Raw genomic sequence first — 17352 nt, 5'->3', positions numbered from 1 at the left:
CGGAGACTGGACGCTCACGATGTCCTGAAAGTGAACTGTGTTACACGTTACTTCCCCACTTTATACTCAGCCATGGCCACACCTATGCCTTCCTATATATCTCTAGGAGATCTGACCCCTCAGGCTAGATGTGCTAAAGCCAAAATACCAACAAACCTTTCGCTGTCAAAGTTGCCATGTTTCCAGGCCTGTAACTTGGTTGCGCCACATGCGAAATGACGTATGCGAAGATCATCGAGCAACATAAAATCATCGACTCCATGTTAATGATCTACCGCTTATTGAATATTCAATATTCGACTCAGGGTCTTTACGATCGATACTTTATAGAGTAGAAATCTTCTTCCTCCTACGAGCCTTCAACTGAATAGAAAAATGTCCGCCGTTGAAGACCTTAGGAAACAGAATGCTGCGCTTCAATGTTAGTAACAGCCCATCATTATCATTCCCTGCGCTTGAATAGGACTGCATATTTGTCCTAATTCAAACCTCGAAACCGTTGATATAACTCGCTAACATATTCTAGACTAGCAAGCGTAGCAAACGTTTCCAGAGTGGCACAAGGAGCGCAGCAGGCGACAAAGAAACCTACTACCACTCCTGCCAATCCAACCACTGCTCCGAAGGCTAGTCCTGTCAAGAAAGCTGCAACTACCTCCACAGCAACTTCTGCCACGAAGACAGGACCAAATCTTGTGAAGAAGAGCCCAACGAAACTGCCGAGCACCTCGATGCCACCTAACACAACCGCTTCGAAGACCGCAGCACCACCGAAGGCAAACCCGGTGCGGACTCCGTTGGGAACGAAGAAGCCACTACCACCTGCATCGAGAAAGACGGCGCCTTCAACACCCACCTATTCGGCCATAACTCCAGCGAAGAAAACTCCAGTATCAGCAAACAAGACTCCCACCAGCGCAGCCTCCAAGACTACTACACGCACACTGATAGGAACTAAAAAGCCCATTCCAGCCTCAAAAGCTGAAACAAGTGCCGTTAGCAATACATCGCCGGTCAAAACATCCGCCGGAGTAGAATCAAGTGTTAAGGCTACACCTTTGAAGAAGACACCGATCAAGCAAGTAAATCCCGACGGCACTAAACCCACGCCTACCCAAGCCCAAAAGACAGTCCCTGCCGCTCCAGCTACCAAAAAACCGGGCGTCATCGGACAAGGCGCAAATGCTGTTACCGGTGCTACAAATAAAACTGTGGGACTTACAACCGGTACGTTGAACACTGTTACAGATTCTGCGACCACGGGTGTTAATGCTGGAGTCAATGGCATCACCGGTATCGCAGGGAAGGGACTGGAGAAGTTGCCTGCAGGTGTGGGCAAGCCGGTGAAGCATGTTACGGATGGAGTTGGCAAGACAGCAACAGGAGTGACGGATAACTTGTATTATACGACTGGCGCTGCGACGAAGGGCTTGCAGGGGACCGTCAGTAAGACGACGGGAGCGATAGGAAGGGGAGATGTCAAGGGAACAGTTGGGGGATTGTCAAGCGGGGTAGGAAATACGGTTGGTGGTGTAGGAAAGGCGAGTGCTTCAAACCCCGTAGTGGACTAGATTATAGCTAACTTGGTGATAGGGTGTCGGAAACACCGTCGGCGATGCGGTCGGTGGCGTCGGAAGTACTGTTGGCGGCCCGCTAGGTGATGTTGTAGGTGGAGTTGGCAAGGGGGCCGGGGCCGCTGTGGGAGGTATAACGAGTGGTCTAGGAGAAGGCGTTGGGAAGCTGGGACGAGGTGATGTCGTTGGAGGCCTTGGAAGTACGTTGGGCGGTGTTCAGAAAGGGGTTGGCGGTCTCCTTGGAGGCGTGCTTGGAGGTATTCAAGGAGGTCAGGGAGAGGATGATGAGTAATGGCTTAATATGTTTGGTGTTTCTAAAAGGCTTGAATATTTGCTTACGTTCTAGTATTAATATTAAGCTTGGATAAGGACAACCCAAAAGTCTAGGTAGTAATTTCATCAACCTTAAAGCGCAGGAGAGGGGGTTCTTGATTGAAAGAAAAATAATTTTGTGTTCGCTATCATCCCATTGTGCTTCTACGCTATATATAACAACAATTAAACCCAAACCCCATTATCCTCTCTATTTACATCCCAGACCCTTGTTTAACCAGTAATCATGCATCCGGACCTAGTGGTGGCTCACTCGCAGCCATATTGCATTGCCTGAAAATGCGAACCTCTTCTGGCAAAAAGCTTCCAGTGACAGTATGCAAAACACCATGGTTGTTGAAGATGGCCAAATCGCCTTCCTCCCAATCAATTCCATACACCAGCTCTGGAGCAATGCCCGGTCGCTGCATCCTGTGCACGATTTCGCGAACTTCCTTAAGTTCATCGATGACGGTTCCATCAGCGCGAATCAGTTTCTGCACAGCACTGGGATGGGCTTGGAGAGCTAATTGTCCTGTCACTGGGTTCTTCCAGCACATAGGGAGGATCTTGATTTTAGATTCGTCGATGGATGGGAGGGAGGAGGAGTCAAGTTCAAGGCCGTCGCTCTCCATTCCTAGTCCATCGGAACGGGATCGGGCAGGAGACATCCAGATGTATGGGTGAGGGGCATATTGGACTTTGGTTGTACGAGCGAACTCCTTGTCTTCTTCCGAGAGCAAATCGTACATCTTGTAGGAGCTTACAAATGCCGTGCTTCCTCGCGAGACTTTAAGTTGATCGCCAGTTCCATCATCGTAGCGGAGGTTCTGCATCTCGGTCTTTGGAACCTTGACAGCCATAAGGGAAGTGACCCGTGGTGGCTCCAGGTCGTAGAGAGCAGCGTCGATGTGCCATCTGTAGAAGCGAGTGTTATCGCGGTCATCTTCGGCGCTAATTGCATGCTTATGGAACGTCTTGTGGTGCGGATGCTTGAGTGTAATGTTTTCGAGGCCTTCAAATGAGGCAACGGGGCCATTTCCGATAGCTTGGACCTGGGGTTGATGCGGGATGGTCTTCAGATCTGGGTGCAGGATTGAACGCTTTGCATCGAGAGTTGTGCCATGGCCGTAGCCAGTTGCTGATGGGTCAAAGAGCCTAGCGAGTTCGTATTGAGCGCGCGGGGATAGCGATTGTTGATTCTTGAAGAGGATGACATTATTCTCATAGAGGGCCTTCTTAATCACCTCAAAGTCGCTTTCTGTATTTGCTTAGTACCTTCGTCACTTGCATCTTTGATGAAACTTGGACGTACCAGATACATTTTCAATATCAGCACCTCGAAGCTCAGCCCCGAAATTAATCGCAGACCCTTCCGGCGGCTGGATCTTATGTATCGTAATATGGCTGTTGGTGGAGTGGGGCATTGTAGCAATTTGAAATTGTTAGGAATATCCGTGGTTTTGTGAAACTAGGGCCTCCCAGTTAAAATATGAGTGTCACTGTTGAGTATTGGAATTTATATATGGTATTCTGAGTTCGTTTGATGGAGGATATCCCCGGCTCCGATGTCATCGGAGGTGGCCGGTCTGTAAAACTCGAGCGAATTTCGTTCGCAAGGCCAATCGCGAGAACCACAGATATGCAGCATAACTTGGCACACATAGAAGTAACTTTTCCGTGGGGCGCTCGGCGTACAGCGGTTCAAGTCATGTTCGCTCAGGGCCGATGGAGCCTACGGTCCATCCTTGCTAAGAGCGACCATTCTGGACATCCCTCAAAATAATTTGAATGCAGCGTCTTCTGCAACTGCTTTCGAGGGAAGACGATAGGCACAGTAATGCTCCGCAGGGTAAGCAGAATCTATGTCCGTTAATTTAGTTACCGTTACGGTTACTGAGTGATTCTAATACCTGATTTCCGCGAGCGCCGAACGTGAAATTAATTCCTAAATTGTCTGCCAATTGCCTTGAATGCTCGCAATCGATGTAAAAACCACGTAACTAGGCTTGGCTTTTCAGTAGTCACTTCTCCGCAAAGTATCGCAAGCGGCATTAGATAGCGTCGCTCAGCATGCAAGTTACTATAAGCTATAAGTTACGCAAGTATTTGCTAAGCCGTTGATCAGACCTGTCTGAGGAAGTTTTAAACCAGCTTGTATCATTTTCACTGGCCTGAATTATCACTGGCTGCGGTGATAATTTTGTCACGTACTCTGACGTGTTGCAGCAGACCAAATTACGAGAGGGAAAAGAGGCCTATATCCGCGGAATATGTTCTACTGCTGTCACAAAAGTCCGCTTGATGCTGGTGCCCTTATAGTTCTAGTTCTGCAAGTCGTCCTTACCTACTAGGACCTTCAGGGAACCTAAGAGGCTTAGAAGCACGCCCGTCTCATCCATGTGATACACGTTCTCTGGCAGTACAGCTAGGTCTTCTGGTTGCCTCCAACTACTGTAAACTAATCTGTCAATTTGTCATAGAAATGCTTATCATACTGATTCCAGTGCAATGCCTTCACTGTTCTCACATTGATTTCCGGGCGACGGTTGTAGAAGCCTTACGGCCAGTTTTCCCCAAGGGTCCGGATGCGTTCGGGGTCGAGGGGATTAAAAATTCGAGGTCTGCCCTTCGTGCAATAGTATTGAGTCGACCGGGGAACTTCGCTTTGGTCAAGTAGAGCAGCATCTGTTTCAATCTTCGCATAAGTAACGAATTCTGCGAGTGCATTTGCGATTACATCGTCCTCTTGTATGCGGCACATCATCGGCTGAATAATGGCAGGCGTGGACAAGGCGAAAGGCATAGGTCCGTATGCACAAGAGCGCGAGGTCAGGTTGGGTATTGTGCCTTTCAAAAAGCTAGTTACAGTCAGAATTTCAACTAATAGCTGGAAGTTCTGCGCATACCTTACCAGTACACTGCCAAGCCCTTGGCACGCGCACAGGTAAAAAGGACGAACCACAAACTGCAAAACTAGAACGCAAACTATAATTTAATCTTGAGAAGATGGTACTAAAAGCAAGGATTAGAGAAAGAAAAAATGCAGTTTGCTGCAGAAGATTGCTGAGTTGCATAAGTATATCTCTTGTCTTAACATTGCTGTACCAGCGGGCATTGCAAGGTTACGAGAAGGCATTCGGCCTAGAGGCAATGAAGATATACGTACCGGCGCTCGATGTAATGGAGAATCGAGCTGGCTTAATTATAGAAACAGGTAGGATAAGGGAAGCCGAAGTATTGTATTCACGTGCACTCGCTGGTGTAGAAGCTGCTTTCAGGTATTCAAGTAAATGATGTCAAGATGTTCGGGAGATCTTAAACACACTACGTAGTAATAGCTAGTATCATTCGCAAGTTTACATTTTATTATGTCCACAGTACGTTACTCCGCCTGCTACCCTGTCTCCCAAGTTAACAGACTATAGAAGCTGCTGTGTGAATGAATGATGGCCCTGCGTGTAAGTTTTCATCTCTAAGATTTGCTCCAAGATAGCGTAGGGGTGGACCTGTCAGAGCGCTGTCCGGAGCTTCCTTTAAAGTGGTACAGCCGCTTGCTTAGCTCTGTCTTGACATATCTGTATATAATTTCGGAATGCAAGTTTGTAGAGAAGCTAGCCCTACAAAGAACCGTAGCCTCAACTTAATAACAGGCAAAGAGAACTAGTATGAGTCGTGCCTTGGCGTGTGTTTTCCAACAGGTTTGCTTACGATTACTCTGAGTTCACAAAGCCTGTTCAGCCGTACGACACTACGGCCGTGCATTGTGGAGAAAAAGTAACAGTACAGCCGGCAAATGAGGATGGTGAAAATAATACAAGCGGGTTTAAAAGCCCTGTTCAAGGTCTGATCTACAACAGAGCATAAACCTCGCGCGACGAGCAATGCAGTACAATGGTAATTGCGATACTTTACGAAGAAGCGACTCTACTAGGTGGATCCTAGAAATGAATTATTGATACTTAGCGGCAGGTGTGATGGATAGATGATGTTAGTGTTGAGCTGAGGTTCCTCATAGGTTATAGAGCTACCTAACAACTGTATCTGCTTATGCTGTTAAGCGTTATTCTGCTTAATATCTTCTCTAGAAAGCAGATGTAGAAGACGCTGCAGGATCGTGCTTGGCAGGGATGGAAGTTAGGTGCTCTGCCGAATGCGAAATGCGAGTTGAGGAATAGTTGATGGCGATGTGTGGAACAGCCTGCGAACTAATATTCTAGAGACATTCTATTGAGCTACGCGATTAGCTCTTATGAATCAAGAATGCTCCTTTTATAATATCCAAAAGGCCCAAAATTACCAAGGTTCATGATATTGAGATATAGCAAGAAACAAGGTAGACAAATTCGACACAAAGCAAGCCGTAGTTGCAAGAGAGAAAGTATCCCCAACCTTGTAATTAGATATAGACGTGTCAATTCTCGCCATGGAAGATCGAATGCTGTCCGGAAAGCAGAGCTGACATAGGAGGCAGTATTTTAGCATTGTTGTGGCAGTGAACTGAAGACCGGCATGGTTTAAATCTAACCTTGGAGAAGAGTGTATCTATGGTACATCTGTTGGAGGACATCCACCTTCACAGCATAGAGTCGAACTTTAACAAGTCGGCCCTTGAGGTTGAAGTGCATCGAAATCGAGATGACAATTCGCGTGGCTAGGAACATGGGATCATGGTGGAAGCATTATGGATTACCGACTAACCCAAATAGGCTGGGAAGCTTCATCAACCTCGGCCCAAGGACACGCGGAGTGTCGCGTTTACTTATCCCACCAAGAGTAAGCCCTCAAAGGAAATCTAACCATCTCCTTCTCAGTGTCAATTTGAAAGCTCCGTTCCCATTATTTCCCTATTCCAATAATTGCAAATCGTAACTTGCTACCAGGATGTCCCTCAAACCGCAGACCACGCCGCCACCCACCTCCCACGTGATCCTCAGTTATCCCGCCCCCTATGTCCTCCTCGTCACCATCAACCGTGAGAAAGCCATGAACAGCATTCCGTTCGCAGGACACTGGGAAATGGGCGAGGTGTTTGACTGGTTTGACCGGGAGCCCAACCTCCGTGTTGCTATCATCACTGGCGCGGGCAAGAAGGCGTTCTGTGCGGGTCAAGATCTAATTGAGCTTGGCAAATTACGGACAGCAAAGGAAAAGCCAAATCCGGCATTAATGAAGCATCCATTGAGTGGCTTTGCTGGAATCAGCAGGAGGGCGGGCAAGAAGCCAATCATTGCGGCTGTCAATGGTTTTGCGCTTGGTGGAGGATTTGAGATTGTGCTTGGATGGTATGTGTGCAATTTCTTAAAGCTGTAGCTGGGCAAGATTGCTAATAAGCCTAGTGACATGGTCGTAGCCTCCCCAACTGCAACTTTTGGTCTCCCAGAAGCTTTACGCGGCATCTATGCGGGAGCAGGTGGACCAGCGCGACTGGTTCGCAACGTCGGTATCCCCATTGCCAGTGAAATGGCATTGACAGGGCAACCTATTAGTGCACAACGGGCCAAAGAACTCAACCTTGTAAACCGGATATCTCCTTCTCAGGAGACAGTCGTAGATGAGGCTCTTAAGTTGGCGAACGCCATCGCCAACATTTCACCAGATTCAGCGATCGTAACTAGAGCTGGCTTGAAGGAGGCATGGGAAACTGGTAGCGTTGAACGAGCTACACAGCTCACGTTAGAGCGGTACAATGAAGCACTGAACTCTGGGGAGAATGCAATGGAGGGATTAATGGCGTTTGCAGGAAAAAGGAAACCGAATTGGAAGCCATCTAAACTGTAGAATATCGCAAAATTGAAAATGTCCACAATGGTCACAAAGCATTCTCCAAGGCTTTCCATCCCAAACCCATCATTTGCGAATTCCCGAGAAATAGCGGAAACCGCCGCCGTGAAGCCGTCACCAAGCCATGCCCCAGGAATAATCGTTCCGCTCGTCTCACCACCAATATCTCTAGCATCAGCACGACCGTCGTCTGAGTCAATTATTAAGCCACAGTTCAAGTTACCGCACCCCAACAACCCCCAAACCAGGAGGGGCCCTCGGTACCTTTCCAAAGAGACGTTAGGCGCACGACACTCCATGCCGATCTTCCCCAAACCCCACTTTTTCCCCCGCATTTTCGAATCCCGGAAACTCGACGGGGAATGTTCCTCGGTCGGCTTACTGCAGCGCAGATAACAGTGACGCGTTGGCCCCCCCCTTTCTAAGTATCCGTTGTTAATTACTCGACTGCTCGAATCGAACCCTTTTCCTTATCCATTGACTGTTATACTACGATTCGATTTTGTTTTGATAAGATGGTGAATCGCCGAGCTAGTGATGCAGACCCTCCTTCCACACCTATCGTGCCTGTTGTGAAGAGAAAGCGGCGGGCGTCGTGCCTTGGGGAGCAGGAACGCCGGGAACGGAAAAGAGCTATTGATCGAGAAGCACAAAGATCTCTGCGAGAAAAGACAAAAACCCACATTGCCGAATTGGAACGCACTATTCAGATCTTGCGGGATCAGGATCGAAATGGAGCGACGGCAAGTCTTTTGTCCGAAATCGACGGGCTGAGAGCAGAGAACGAGAGGCTTCGAGATGTAATTGATAGTGTGAAGAGCGTGGTTGGGGGTGAAATATTCCCAAGGGGAGGGCAGAATCCTGCATCTGCAGTTCCAGATGCTTCGCCAGGTGCCACTGGTGTCGGTATGCGTGCTTCCAAACGTTGAGACTTATCTCTGAGATTCGGCTTACGGAGGTAGGTCATCAATCTCCTAAACCAAAACCGAATTCCACATCGAATACGGAAACCCAGGGCGACAGAAAGCCTCAGCTACATCCGCTTGAACCACTGATGCCAGACCCCATGCACAATCAGTTTGAGTCCATCAATTTCGGCGATGCGCCAACGACTAGGGGGAGGTTGGATTTGGACGGAATGACAGTCATGACCGACTTGGCATCTGAACATTCTAATCTCGGTCTTCACCTCGACCTCGATCCTGTGCAAGAGATCTCCGAAGAGGGAAATATTTTAGATGTCCCCGATTCACCCACAACGGCCGCCTTTGCGCCCTTCATGTCCGAAATATTCGGTCCCTCGTGGCGGTGTCCTAGCCCCGTAATCCTCCACATCGGAAACCCAGCCCGACCCGCCACACCCTCAACCCAAAATGCCTTATGCCCGATTTGGAAGAAGAGCAATGAGTTGTTTGGAAAGGTGTTCAATTATCGACCTGGTACGGCCACCCTCAACGCAGACCACATCGAAGCTGGTCTGCTCTATCTCGGTATCAAACAAGGGTGGGCCTCATTTAACGAGTGGATGCAGAGTCCGGCATTGAAAATCCTGAAGGAAGTCGATGAGTTTCTATTTTGCAATCTACCAAGAATGGAGAGGCTCGCGGTAGCTTACAAGAGCTTCAAACTGTTGAAGGTAAGTTAGTGGCTGATGTATACTGACTGGGCGCTGAAAGTATACGCAGTATTACCTTAATGCCACCAAAGAAGAACTCGAAAAAGTTCCTGAATGGCTCCGACCCAGGTACATGCGCAGACGCTTTTCTCGGTGCCCAACTAACTGCTCCATCCAGCCCTTCTCAAGCTCGCACCAAGCACCCAATTGCACTTGATTTCTTTGCCTGGCCAACTCTCCGAGACCGCCTGGTCCAGAAGCATACGGAGATTTTCCAAACGCAGGAACTTTCACGATGCTACTCACACTACCTTCGCTTCGATTGGCCTTTTACTTTCGAAGACGCATTTTTCTTTGACGAAATGGTCCAAGCGTACTACCCATCGCCGCTATTCGAAAGATATCATCGCGATCTAAAGTATTGGACAGTAACTGACAAATTCTACGAACTGTGTCCGGAAATGATGAGTGACATTGAGGGAGATCGGCGGCGGTTCTCAGAGGTTGAAGTCAATTAAATTAGTTTATCGCTTTGAACTGGACACTGTGAAACGTATCTAGGATCAGGACTTTAGGGGCCCTAGTAGATACGTTTACCATAGTTGATTTCTATAGTTTCGCAGATGTATTTACGAAGTTACCGGCTTGGTTGAGTGCCACAACGGTCTCGTCTACCATTTCCTTAACAATTTCTGCCGCTGTTTGTCCAGCTTTGTTGACTGACCCCGCAACGATTCCAATAGGTCTGTAACAGTCAGTAATATTCCGAAAATTGTATCAGCTTTGGTCACCTCAAAGCTGCAGCTTCTTCAATCTCATCTGTCAGCTTTCCTTCTTTATGCAATCTGTCTAACTCGTACTCCAATGGTACGATCCCTCGAGAAGCTAAGTCTTTGATCTCCGCTTGTCGATTGTTCTCCCAGTCATCGATGTATGGATTTCGTAGCGCACGTAAGGGCCGCCCTGACCAGACGATCGACTTCACCCATGAATCATACCCAGCTTCAATGACCCTTCGTCGTGTTAGTCGCCTTCTAGATTCCTGGGGGGGTCATTACTCTTTCTTCATTGTTGCTGGCGCTTTTGATTCCACGGACGTAATGAATCTCGTACCAACCCAGACGCCACTCGCACCAAGCATGAGAGCTGCTGCGACACTTCGACCATCATTGATGCCGCCAGCCGCAACCAGAGTGACTGGCTGTTTCGTCAATGGAGACTGATATTGTTTGCAGATATCCGCGCAAGCGGGAATGAGAACACTGTAGCGTTATGCATTAGAAAGCTTGCACTAATTGTATTCGTTTGCGCCTATACCTAGTAGGAATGTCACCTGTGTGTCCTCCAGCTTCTCCTCCTTGTGCACATATCAGATCCGCACCAGCTTGGCAGGCCTTGTGAACATGCTGATAAGGAGTTAGAGAAGGTGACTGATCTACTCTCTGTTGGTTTTGGTACCTTCGGATGACCAATCATGTTCATACTACACAATCCTGTCAGCGGATATCGGAAAAGCAGGAAAGCAACGGGGCCTTACTATAATACGCCAGCCTTGTGAAGTTTCTCAATCGCCCACTTTGGAGGCACTCCCACGGCCGAAACAAAGAGCTTCGCACCACTCTCAATGACAATATCCAGTAGCTCTCCCAAATTGCCCTTCGTATAGTCATACTGGGATTCTTGTCAGCAAGCTCCTCCATCCTCCAACCTTGGAGAATTTTCCGGTCGTAACTGACATTTGTCTTCCTCGCACTTCCCCCCACCTGTGGAATAAGTAAATCTACTCCAAACGGCGCATTCTTATCCATCAGATTCTCCTTCAGCTCCGCTATCATCTCTCTGAGCATCCTGGGCGTATATCGTGCCCCGCCCAATGTCCCAAATCCCCCGGCATTGCAAACAGCAGCGGCGAGTTCGGGTCCGGCGACTTGGTCCATGCCAGCGAGCATTACGGGGTGCTTGACCCCAAGAAGAGACGTCAGGGGGGTCGAGAGTGGTGCCGTAGCCATGTTTGAGTTAATGAGTTACGGCAAAGTCTGAGATGTGGCCTTTGGTGGGGACTATAGGTTTGCGACACCTTGTAAAGAGCTGTAAATATGTGCTGTTATAAAGTTGGAGGCTGGGATTGAGTTGGGGGAGTGAAGAGAAAGGTAAGAGCAAGCTCTTCAAGAATTTGGCCAGACTTTCTTGATCTTATAGATACTTGTCGCAAGCCCTTCCTGTCGCTCGCGATTAAGAACTGTCAAGCGAAATGGAAGCAATCTCGAGATTAAAGAGACAAAAAGAAACGGAAGAGGGGAGGGAATTTCAGTCAGGTGGAAATCATGATTGCATATTACTCTAGCCAGGCATAATAGCAAGCACAAGTTTTGACCGTGGTTGCAAGCTGGAGCTCAGGCTCGCTGACTCGAGTGCCGGTGTTGGTGAGCGTTTGAGTACCGGGTCCGATGTGGGGTAGCATTGCGAGTCCCTGTTAGAACATTGTGGCTAAGGGCTGTTCAGGCGTGCATGCATGCGTGTACCTCGCTCTCCAGAGATTGCATGTGGGTGTCGGCCGAAAAGCGATGTGACTGAAACTCGAATTGCGAGGTTATGAATCTTAGCTCGGATAAGTCAACCCAGGCCAGATTTCTGCACCGAGCCCTATTGTTTGATATCAATTATCATGTTCGAGCACGCTTGGGCAGAAAACTAATATTTGTTGAATAAGAACTCTCATCTCCTAGTAATGGCTATCTGGATATCTGGGGTGAGGAAAAGTCGCTCTCACAGCACCCCGATTCTCCCTTCCTTTAGCTTAGCCGGTAACTCCCTCCTTATAATCTTCCCACTCGCATTCTTCGGAAGCTGCTGCAAATGAAAGACGCCACCCCTGAGTCTCTTATACCCCGCTACCTGACCATCCGTGAAGTTCCTAATATCTGTAAGGATTGACTCTTTCATCTTGTCTGGAAGGAGGTGGTGAGGATCTGCAAGTGAGACGTAGGCTAATGGGACCTCACTCGCTTGGTCGTTGTCGTAGATAGCGCAGACTGCAGCGTCAATTACGTGCGGGTGTTGAAGGAGAATGTCCTCAAGCTCTGAGGGCGCGATCTGAAGTCTAGAAAAGAGAGGTTAGGACCAAGAGGGACATCGCGAAGGAAGAGAACCGTACCCCTTGTACTTAATCATTTCCTTCAGACGATCTGTAACCCAAAAGTTTTCGTTTTGATCTCGCATCATGATGTCACCTGTCCGCAGCCACTCTCCGACGAAGGTGTTTCGTGTAGCCACTTCATCCCCAACATAGCCCCTTGAAAAGTTAGTATAGTGCCGGGAGGTGAAAGTACCAGAGCCTTACATCATGATCTGCGGGCCTCTTACCCATAACTCGCCTTCCTGCCCTACTCTAATATCTTTACCAGTCGTTGGATCTACTAATCGCGCCTCACTATAAGCATTAGTTCATGAATTGAGAACTAGACAGTCTAATGCACATACGTAGTAGATAGAAGCCTTCCACAAGTCCCTACATACTCCTCCTCGGTCTCATGCTGCATTAGGACTGATGGAGAACACTCAGAAAGCCCGTATCCTAGGTATTATTAAGAAAGTTCTTGTACGAAGACGAGCGGGGATCATACCTTGGATTATCTTCGTCTGCGGGAACACAGCCTTGATCCTTTCCTGCAGCGGTTTCTAAACTGCCCATTAGACTCTACGATCTCTCTTCTCGCTTCCGCCTGGTTCCTCACCTTCAGTGGAGCAGCTGCGACTACCATACATTCCAGAGCGGAAAAGTCATGTTTTCGTGGGATGTCCGAAGTAACAAGTTGTAGGACAATTGGTGGTACAAGGTATGCCAAAGTGGCCCTGTATTTCCCGAACAGCTGGCAGTACGTCTCAAGGTCAAATGTAGGAAGAGCACATGTGAAATTTCCCAGCCACATGCCGTTGAGCACAACACAACCTAACCCGTAGATATGACAGTCTAGGCTGTGTTAGCAGCGCTCCCTCGCCCCCTACAGTAAAAAGAAGAGACTTACATGGCGCAAAAAAGATAACTCGCTGTTCGGAATTTTGTCTTAGGGGAAGCGAGTTACGACCTTGGAGGATATTGATGATGTGATTATAGTGAGAGATCTTCACACCTTTCATCGGCCCGGTAGTACCCGATGAATATATTATTGAGGCAATGACATCCTTGGAGCTCTCGCCTTCGAGGTCATATGGAGGGACGGATTCTTGAGGAGATTTTCCTTCAACATCTTCGGGGAACTGTGAAAAATTAGGACACCACGGCCAGAGACTTCATTGGGGCAATACGGAACCGCGTACCTTCTTGACTCCTTCTATTCGATCAATTACACTAAACACTTGCGGGCGAATGCCACCATCATACCAGCTGAGTACTTCTTGAACCTTGTCGTAGTAGGCCGCTGAGACCGCAATGTGCGTCGGTTGGACAAGATTTATACAATGCAGAATGTCTTTAGCAGTGAGTAGTGGGTTGATAGGGCTACATTGCAATCATGGAATCAGTCACGAACCTTTGTCTTCATGTTTCACAACTTACGAGACAACAGACCCCGTCCACCAAATTGATTGAGCCAAGACAACAAAATCCGACTGCAGTTCCTGATTAGTATCTAATTCAAGTGGATTGAATCAAGTGATCTTACAGAATTTTGCACCAAAATGCACACTACATCTTGTGGTCTGAGAGACAAATTTTTCTGCAATCCCCACGATGCTCTTCCAGCAGCTTCTCTTAACCCGCCATACGTGAGCTCTTTCCCTTTTATCAAATCCACATGGACAATCTTGCCCGGTCGAACGTTGTCTGGATTGTATCTTGTCATAAACTGAGGTATCGAGATATCATCACTGATTTCTACAGGAGCATAAATGCTCTGGACAATTGTTTCGGCAGCCATTATGGGCGGTACTTTTCGAACAGGAACACCATAACTATATACTGTATATAAGTGGGGAGCTGTTTGGCTTCCCTTAGTGGGCGGAAAATGCTAGGCGCCTTGGTAACAAGAAAGTCGACTGTTGCCCTGACTCGACGTTGGCGATTCGACTGTCACACGGGACCGCAGCCTACAGCATGTTGTATAGGTCGGCGATATTGTAAGTAAGAACCCTGGCTTCCGCCATCATTGATATGCTCGCTTGAAGTTCAAAGGATCGCGTCCGAAGTGCCCGTTGTCGACCTTGTATCCCTGAATGGTCGTCCTACAGGGTTCCTGCCCAGTCCGGAAGAGAGATTGCGAGCCTTCAAAGCATGTTGCGAACAGTTCAATATACGAATAAGCATGCCCTGGCTAACGTGTGTACTGAACTCGTGATATTGATTTATTTCCGTGGGTATCTCAAAGACTAAACTCCAGGAACCAAGGCTCTGAACCATAGTTGTAATTGAACCGTTTCCACGTCTTAATCGTCAAAGAACTGCTGCGGTGCGGCCATACTCATGCGTAACTGCCTCTCCCTCTGTTTCGCCTGTAACTCTAGCGTTTCCACTGCATAGCTTAGCCTCTGCTTCTTTTGCCGCAGCTGCTTGTACTTCAACTCCTGCAAAGCACTGATAGCTTTCCCTCCCTCTTCTCCAGCTTTCCGTGTCTGGCTTGACCTGCTACTCGGACGAAAGGCGGAGACGCCAGTACTGTCTCGGGAGAGTCGACCCTCGTTCAAATCGCATTTCGCAACCAGGGATTGCTCACGCCGTTCAAGCTTATCGAGATGGTTTGAAACGCGCTGGAGGAGGTTTTCGACTTCGGGCCGGATTTCGGAGAGCAATGCAGACTGTGCAGCTTGGAGATCGGGCTCAGATATTAGTTCGAAGTGCTAGGAGTGGTCAGTTGCAGCGTTGAATATGTTGTACAATGCATAAACTTCATGTCAGACACTGTGGAGGAACAATTCACATACCCTTGCGGTCTGTAGCACCTTGGCCAGGCGTGGAAAATCGTTGACGCCGTCATCAAGAATTCCAATCGACGAGTCTAGCAGCTGCATGCTATTGCGCAAGGCGGATACACAGCCCTCCAAAGAGGATGCCATGATGTTTGTGGGCGTACCAATCGCTTTAGTGTCAAATGAGCGAGTATTGGTGGTGCTCGGGGGAATTTGGGTGGTTGTCCCGTCGTCACCCCCAAGTGTTTACCTTCTAAGCTCCCTTCCATCCCTCCGCGCCGCCGGTTCTACTTCGGCAACGGTTAATCTTGGCGCTGGCTTGAATCTTCACCGAAACCTTCGCAAAGCTCTCGTCGTCCTTCAACCTCACTGAACAGCTGCAACTACACAAGCCACCTCAACTCAATCGCTCGTCAGCATGTCTCTCCTTGGCAAGAAATTCCCAGCGCAGGTTGGTACGTCAATGGCCCCCAAATGGCGATCGAAGACGAAACACAAAGCGAACGGGATTGCTAACGGATGTCAATCATAGCTCGGCCAATGGCCCCATTCTATATCTCCGGTATGTTGCGGACTTCAAATATTAATCTCTGAATAAACAATGAGCATGATGCTCGATGAGGATGCAATTAGAGAAGCTTCGGGTTGAGGGAGATAGCTAACCATACCCTACAGGCCTTGTCATCCTCTACGGGGTCAACTCCTTCGCGAATGCATTGGCATCCAGTTAGTCCCCTCGCTCGCCATACATAAATGCTCAATACGACCCACAAATGCCCCACGATATGCCACCACGCTAATTGTTATCCCCTAGGCGATGAATACAAGAACGACCCGCGAAACCCGGCGTTGAAGAACAAGTCCGCCAGCAGTCACTAAATGCCGCTTCGACTGACAGGGATGTCAGCGGGGTGAGGATATGAGCGTAGTGGGATGCAATGTACAATAGCTGTAGGGGTGGCGGCTGGGGCTAGGATGCAAACGGGCGAACATACAAACTTGCAAACGCTCAGATGGCTGTATAGAACTATCCGACCAAATCACATTCATCTTCCGCACACGCACCTCACTGTTGAATCCCGTTACGGGATGCATATCTCGACTCACGACAACCGAGGAACCTATTAACTATTGTTTTGGTTCATTCAATTGAACCTTCGAATCCCAACAAGTTCCATCCGGTGGAACATGCGATTCAAACCTCAACAACCTCAGCCATCTGGACTCTGCCCTGGAATCTGCAACACATTTGAATCCCAAATATTCTCTCATGAGCGTCCCTATAGCGTACGGATACACAAGTATAACAAAGCAACTAACCTGTACGCTGTATGAAAATGTTCGACACAACCCGGGAGTTACTCATCTGATTCGTTTTCCGCTTTTTCAGGGGTTCCTTTCAGGGTTGTAACTGCATTGAATAACAGATTTTAGGACCACAGTATGGAAAAACGACGAGAAAAGGCGCGGTCTACTTAATCGGCCTCTCCTGAAGCAAGAGCATCCTCTCACTACCATGTACGTGTATGCAGGACAACTTTTCGCCTTGTTCTACTTGGGTAAACACAAATATGATTCCAAGACCGGAGAATGTGTCCCACGACAAGGCTGTGGCTCGGCAGAGCGAAGCCAGGCCCAATCCATGTCCCCCGATGAAGCCATTTCCAGCCCTATCCATGAATGACCGATTCGCCCGGACGCGAGAACATCGGTACGGGCCGCGAATCTGTGAACTGCTCGAGCCTGCAAGGCGAAAGTTTTTGGAACACTTTCTTCATTCATTTTGGCACGCTGACCACATGTCAAATTTGGCCTAACCAGTGGGGTAGCTCCTTGAAGATGTGATTGGGAAGGGTGGGGAGAGCTGCTCGTGACGTTGCGGGAGTTCGGATGCAGGACACGTGTAGACTTGTGGCTCGTTCAGAATCCATGTGCTTCGGGTGAGAATGAGCGAATAATGCCTGCTCATGCTTAGTCTGATTCGTAATATGAAGACTCTGGGAACATTGAGTGCTCATGTTTAACATATGTGGCATGGAGGTATCACTAGCGTCTCTAATTTGCCTAATCCGGAAACACCTCTTCGGAAGGACACAAAGACTCAGACTGAAACTCGGCCAGCGAGTTGTTTATAATTTCACGTTGTGATGGAATGTATTCGAATCC

General features: G+C 48.4%; 9 protein-coding genes across 9 annotated transcripts; 4 read left to right on the top strand and 5 right to left on the bottom strand.

The window, feature by feature from the left end:
- Positions 1–296: 296 nt before the first annotated feature.
- On the top strand, positions 297–1944 carry BDR25DRAFT_345025 (uncharacterized protein). The gene is made up of 3 exons (XM_033694001.1): positions 297–421; positions 532–1523; positions 1594–1944. Exons 1-3 carry the CDS (start codon positions 376–378, stop codon positions 1864–1866), a joined length of 1311 nt encoding a protein of 436 aa, XP_033544102.1. The 5' UTR covers positions 297–375; the 3' UTR covers positions 1867–1944.
- A 108-nt stretch (positions 1945–2052) lies between these two features.
- Positions 2053–3313, bottom strand: BDR25DRAFT_376168 (Clavaminate synthase-like protein; the record flags this gene model as incomplete). The annotated part of the gene is made up of 2 exons (XM_033697429.1): positions 2053–3147; positions 3202–3313. The coding sequence occupies 2 exons, from the start codon at positions 3311–3313 to the stop codon at positions 2132–2134; spliced, it is 1128 nt and encodes a 375-aa protein (XP_033544101.1). The 3' UTR covers positions 2053–2131.
- A 739-nt stretch (positions 3314–4052) lies between these two features.
- BDR25DRAFT_317014 (uncharacterized protein) lies at positions 4053–5651 on the bottom strand (the record flags this gene model as incomplete). The annotated part of the gene is made up of 7 exons (XM_033691640.1): positions 4053–4099; positions 4234–4352; positions 4451–4747; positions 4796–4874; positions 5056–5157; positions 5215–5227; positions 5598–5651. The coding sequence occupies 7 exons, from the start codon at positions 5649–5651 to the stop codon at positions 4053–4055; spliced, it is 711 nt and encodes a 236-aa protein (XP_033544100.1).
- A 1017-nt stretch (positions 5652–6668) lies between these two features.
- Positions 6669–7674, top strand: BDR25DRAFT_292338 (ClpP/crotonase). Its single transcript, XM_033688656.1, has 2 exons — positions 6669–7171; positions 7226–7674. The coding sequence occupies exons 1-2, from the start codon at positions 6771–6773 to the stop codon at positions 7665–7667; spliced, it is 843 nt and encodes a 280-aa protein (XP_033544099.1). The 5' UTR covers positions 6669–6770; the 3' UTR covers positions 7668–7674.
- Positions 7675–8070: 396 nt separating this feature from the next.
- On the top strand, positions 8071–9860 carry BDR25DRAFT_376162 (uncharacterized protein). Its single transcript, XM_033697428.1, has 4 exons — positions 8071–8576; positions 8633–9306; positions 9356–9414; positions 9464–9860. Exons 1-4 carry the CDS (start codon positions 8186–8188, stop codon positions 9801–9803), a joined length of 1464 nt encoding a protein of 487 aa, XP_033544098.1. The 5' UTR covers positions 8071–8185; the 3' UTR covers positions 9804–9860.
- A 34-nt stretch (positions 9861–9894) lies between these two features.
- Positions 9895–11674, bottom strand: BDR25DRAFT_345023 (2-nitropropane dioxygenase; the record flags this gene model as incomplete). Its single annotated transcript, XM_033694000.1, has 7 exons — positions 11022–11674; positions 10823–10956; positions 10744–10768; positions 10603–10691; positions 10344–10547; positions 10077–10298; positions 9895–10030 (listed from the first exon to the last, which is right to left on the bottom strand). Exons 1-7 carry the CDS (start codon positions 11292–11294, stop codon positions 9895–9897), a joined length of 1083 nt encoding a protein of 360 aa, XP_033544097.1. The 5' UTR covers positions 11295–11674.
- Positions 11675–11965: 291 nt separating this feature from the next.
- BDR25DRAFT_376141 (putative amp dependent CoA ligase) lies at positions 11966–14201 on the bottom strand (the record flags this gene model as incomplete). The annotated part of the gene is made up of 10 exons (XM_033697427.1): positions 11966–12385; positions 12440–12577; positions 12626–12715; positions 12766–12859; positions 12909–12963; positions 13020–13255; positions 13311–13542; positions 13603–13783; positions 13841–13893; positions 13947–14201. 10 exons carry the CDS (start codon positions 14199–14201, stop codon positions 12052–12054), a joined length of 1668 nt encoding a protein of 555 aa, XP_033544096.1. The 3' UTR covers positions 11966–12051.
- A 505-nt stretch (positions 14202–14706) lies between these two features.
- On the bottom strand, positions 14707–15389 carry BDR25DRAFT_292328 (DASH complex, subunit Spc19; the record flags this gene model as incomplete). Its single annotated transcript, XM_033688655.1, has 2 exons — positions 15202–15389; positions 14707–15117 (listed from the first exon to the last, which is right to left on the bottom strand). Exons 1-2 carry the CDS (start codon positions 15331–15333, stop codon positions 14707–14709), a joined length of 543 nt encoding a protein of 180 aa, XP_033544095.1. The 5' UTR covers positions 15334–15389.
- Positions 15390–15466: 77 nt separating this feature from the next.
- BDR25DRAFT_305678 (uncharacterized protein) lies at positions 15467–16437 on the top strand. Its single transcript, XM_033690458.1, has 4 exons — positions 15467–15641; positions 15719–15748; positions 15862–15912; positions 16001–16437. Exons 1-4 carry the CDS (start codon positions 15605–15607, stop codon positions 16063–16065), a joined length of 183 nt encoding a protein of 60 aa, XP_033544094.1. The 5' UTR covers positions 15467–15604; the 3' UTR covers positions 16066–16437.
- Positions 16438–17352: the final 915 nt, after the last annotated feature.

This window comes from Lindgomyces ingoldianus (assembly GCF_010093535.1).
Source record: "Lindgomyces ingoldianus strain ATCC 200398 unplaced genomic scaffold BDR25scaffold_30, whole genome shotgun sequence".
Lineage (NCBI taxonomy): Eukaryota > Fungi > Ascomycota > Dothideomycetes > Pleosporales > Lindgomycetaceae > Lindgomyces > Lindgomyces ingoldianus.
The sequence above is the reverse complement of the archived record's forward strand: the minus strand, read 5'-3'. Positions and strand labels throughout refer to the sequence as shown.

Excerpts from the sequence above, each read along its gene's own strand:
- BDR25DRAFT_345025 (XM_033694001.1), top strand. The coding sequence starts at position 376 with ATGTCCGCCGTTGAAGACCTTAGGAAACAGAATGCTGCGCTTCAAT. Across the intron at positions 422-531 it reads ACAGAATGCTGCGCTTCAAT|CAAGCGTAGCAAACGTTTCC; the intron begins GTTAGTAACAGC and ends ATTCTAGACTAG. Across the intron at positions 1,524-1,593 it reads CAAGCGGGGTAGGAAATACG|GGTGTCGGAAACACCGTCGG; the intron begins GTTGGTGGTGTA and ends ACTTGGTGATAG.
- BDR25DRAFT_305678 (XM_033690458.1), top strand. The coding sequence starts at position 15,605 with ATGTCTCTCCTTGGCAAGAAATTCCCAGCGCAGGTTG. Across the intron at positions 15,749-15,861 it reads GGCCCCATTCTATATCTCCG|GCCTTGTCATCCTCTACGGG; the intron begins GTATGTTGCGGA and ends CATACCCTACAG. Across the intron at positions 15,913-16,000 it reads CGCGAATGCATTGGCATCCA|GCGATGAATACAAGAACGAC; the intron begins GTTAGTCCCCTC and ends GTTATCCCCTAG.
- BDR25DRAFT_376162 (XM_033697428.1), top strand. The coding sequence starts at position 8,186 with ATGGTGAATCGCCGAGCTAGTGATGCAGACCCTCCTTCCACACCTATC. Across the intron at positions 8,577-8,632 it reads GCCAGGTGCCACTGGTGTCG|GTCATCAATCTCCTAAACCA; the intron begins GTATGCGTGCTT and ends TTACGGAGGTAG. Across the intron at positions 9,415-9,463 it reads CCTGAATGGCTCCGACCCAG|CCCTTCTCAAGCTCGCACCA; the intron begins GTACATGCGCAG and ends TGCTCCATCCAG.
- BDR25DRAFT_292338 (XM_033688656.1), top strand. The coding sequence starts at position 6,771 with ATGTCCCTCAAACCGCAGACCACGCCGCCACCCACCTCCCACGTGATC. Across the intron at positions 7,172-7,225 it reads TTTGAGATTGTGCTTGGATG|TGACATGGTCGTAGCCTCCC; the intron begins GTATGTGTGCAA and ends TAATAAGCCTAG.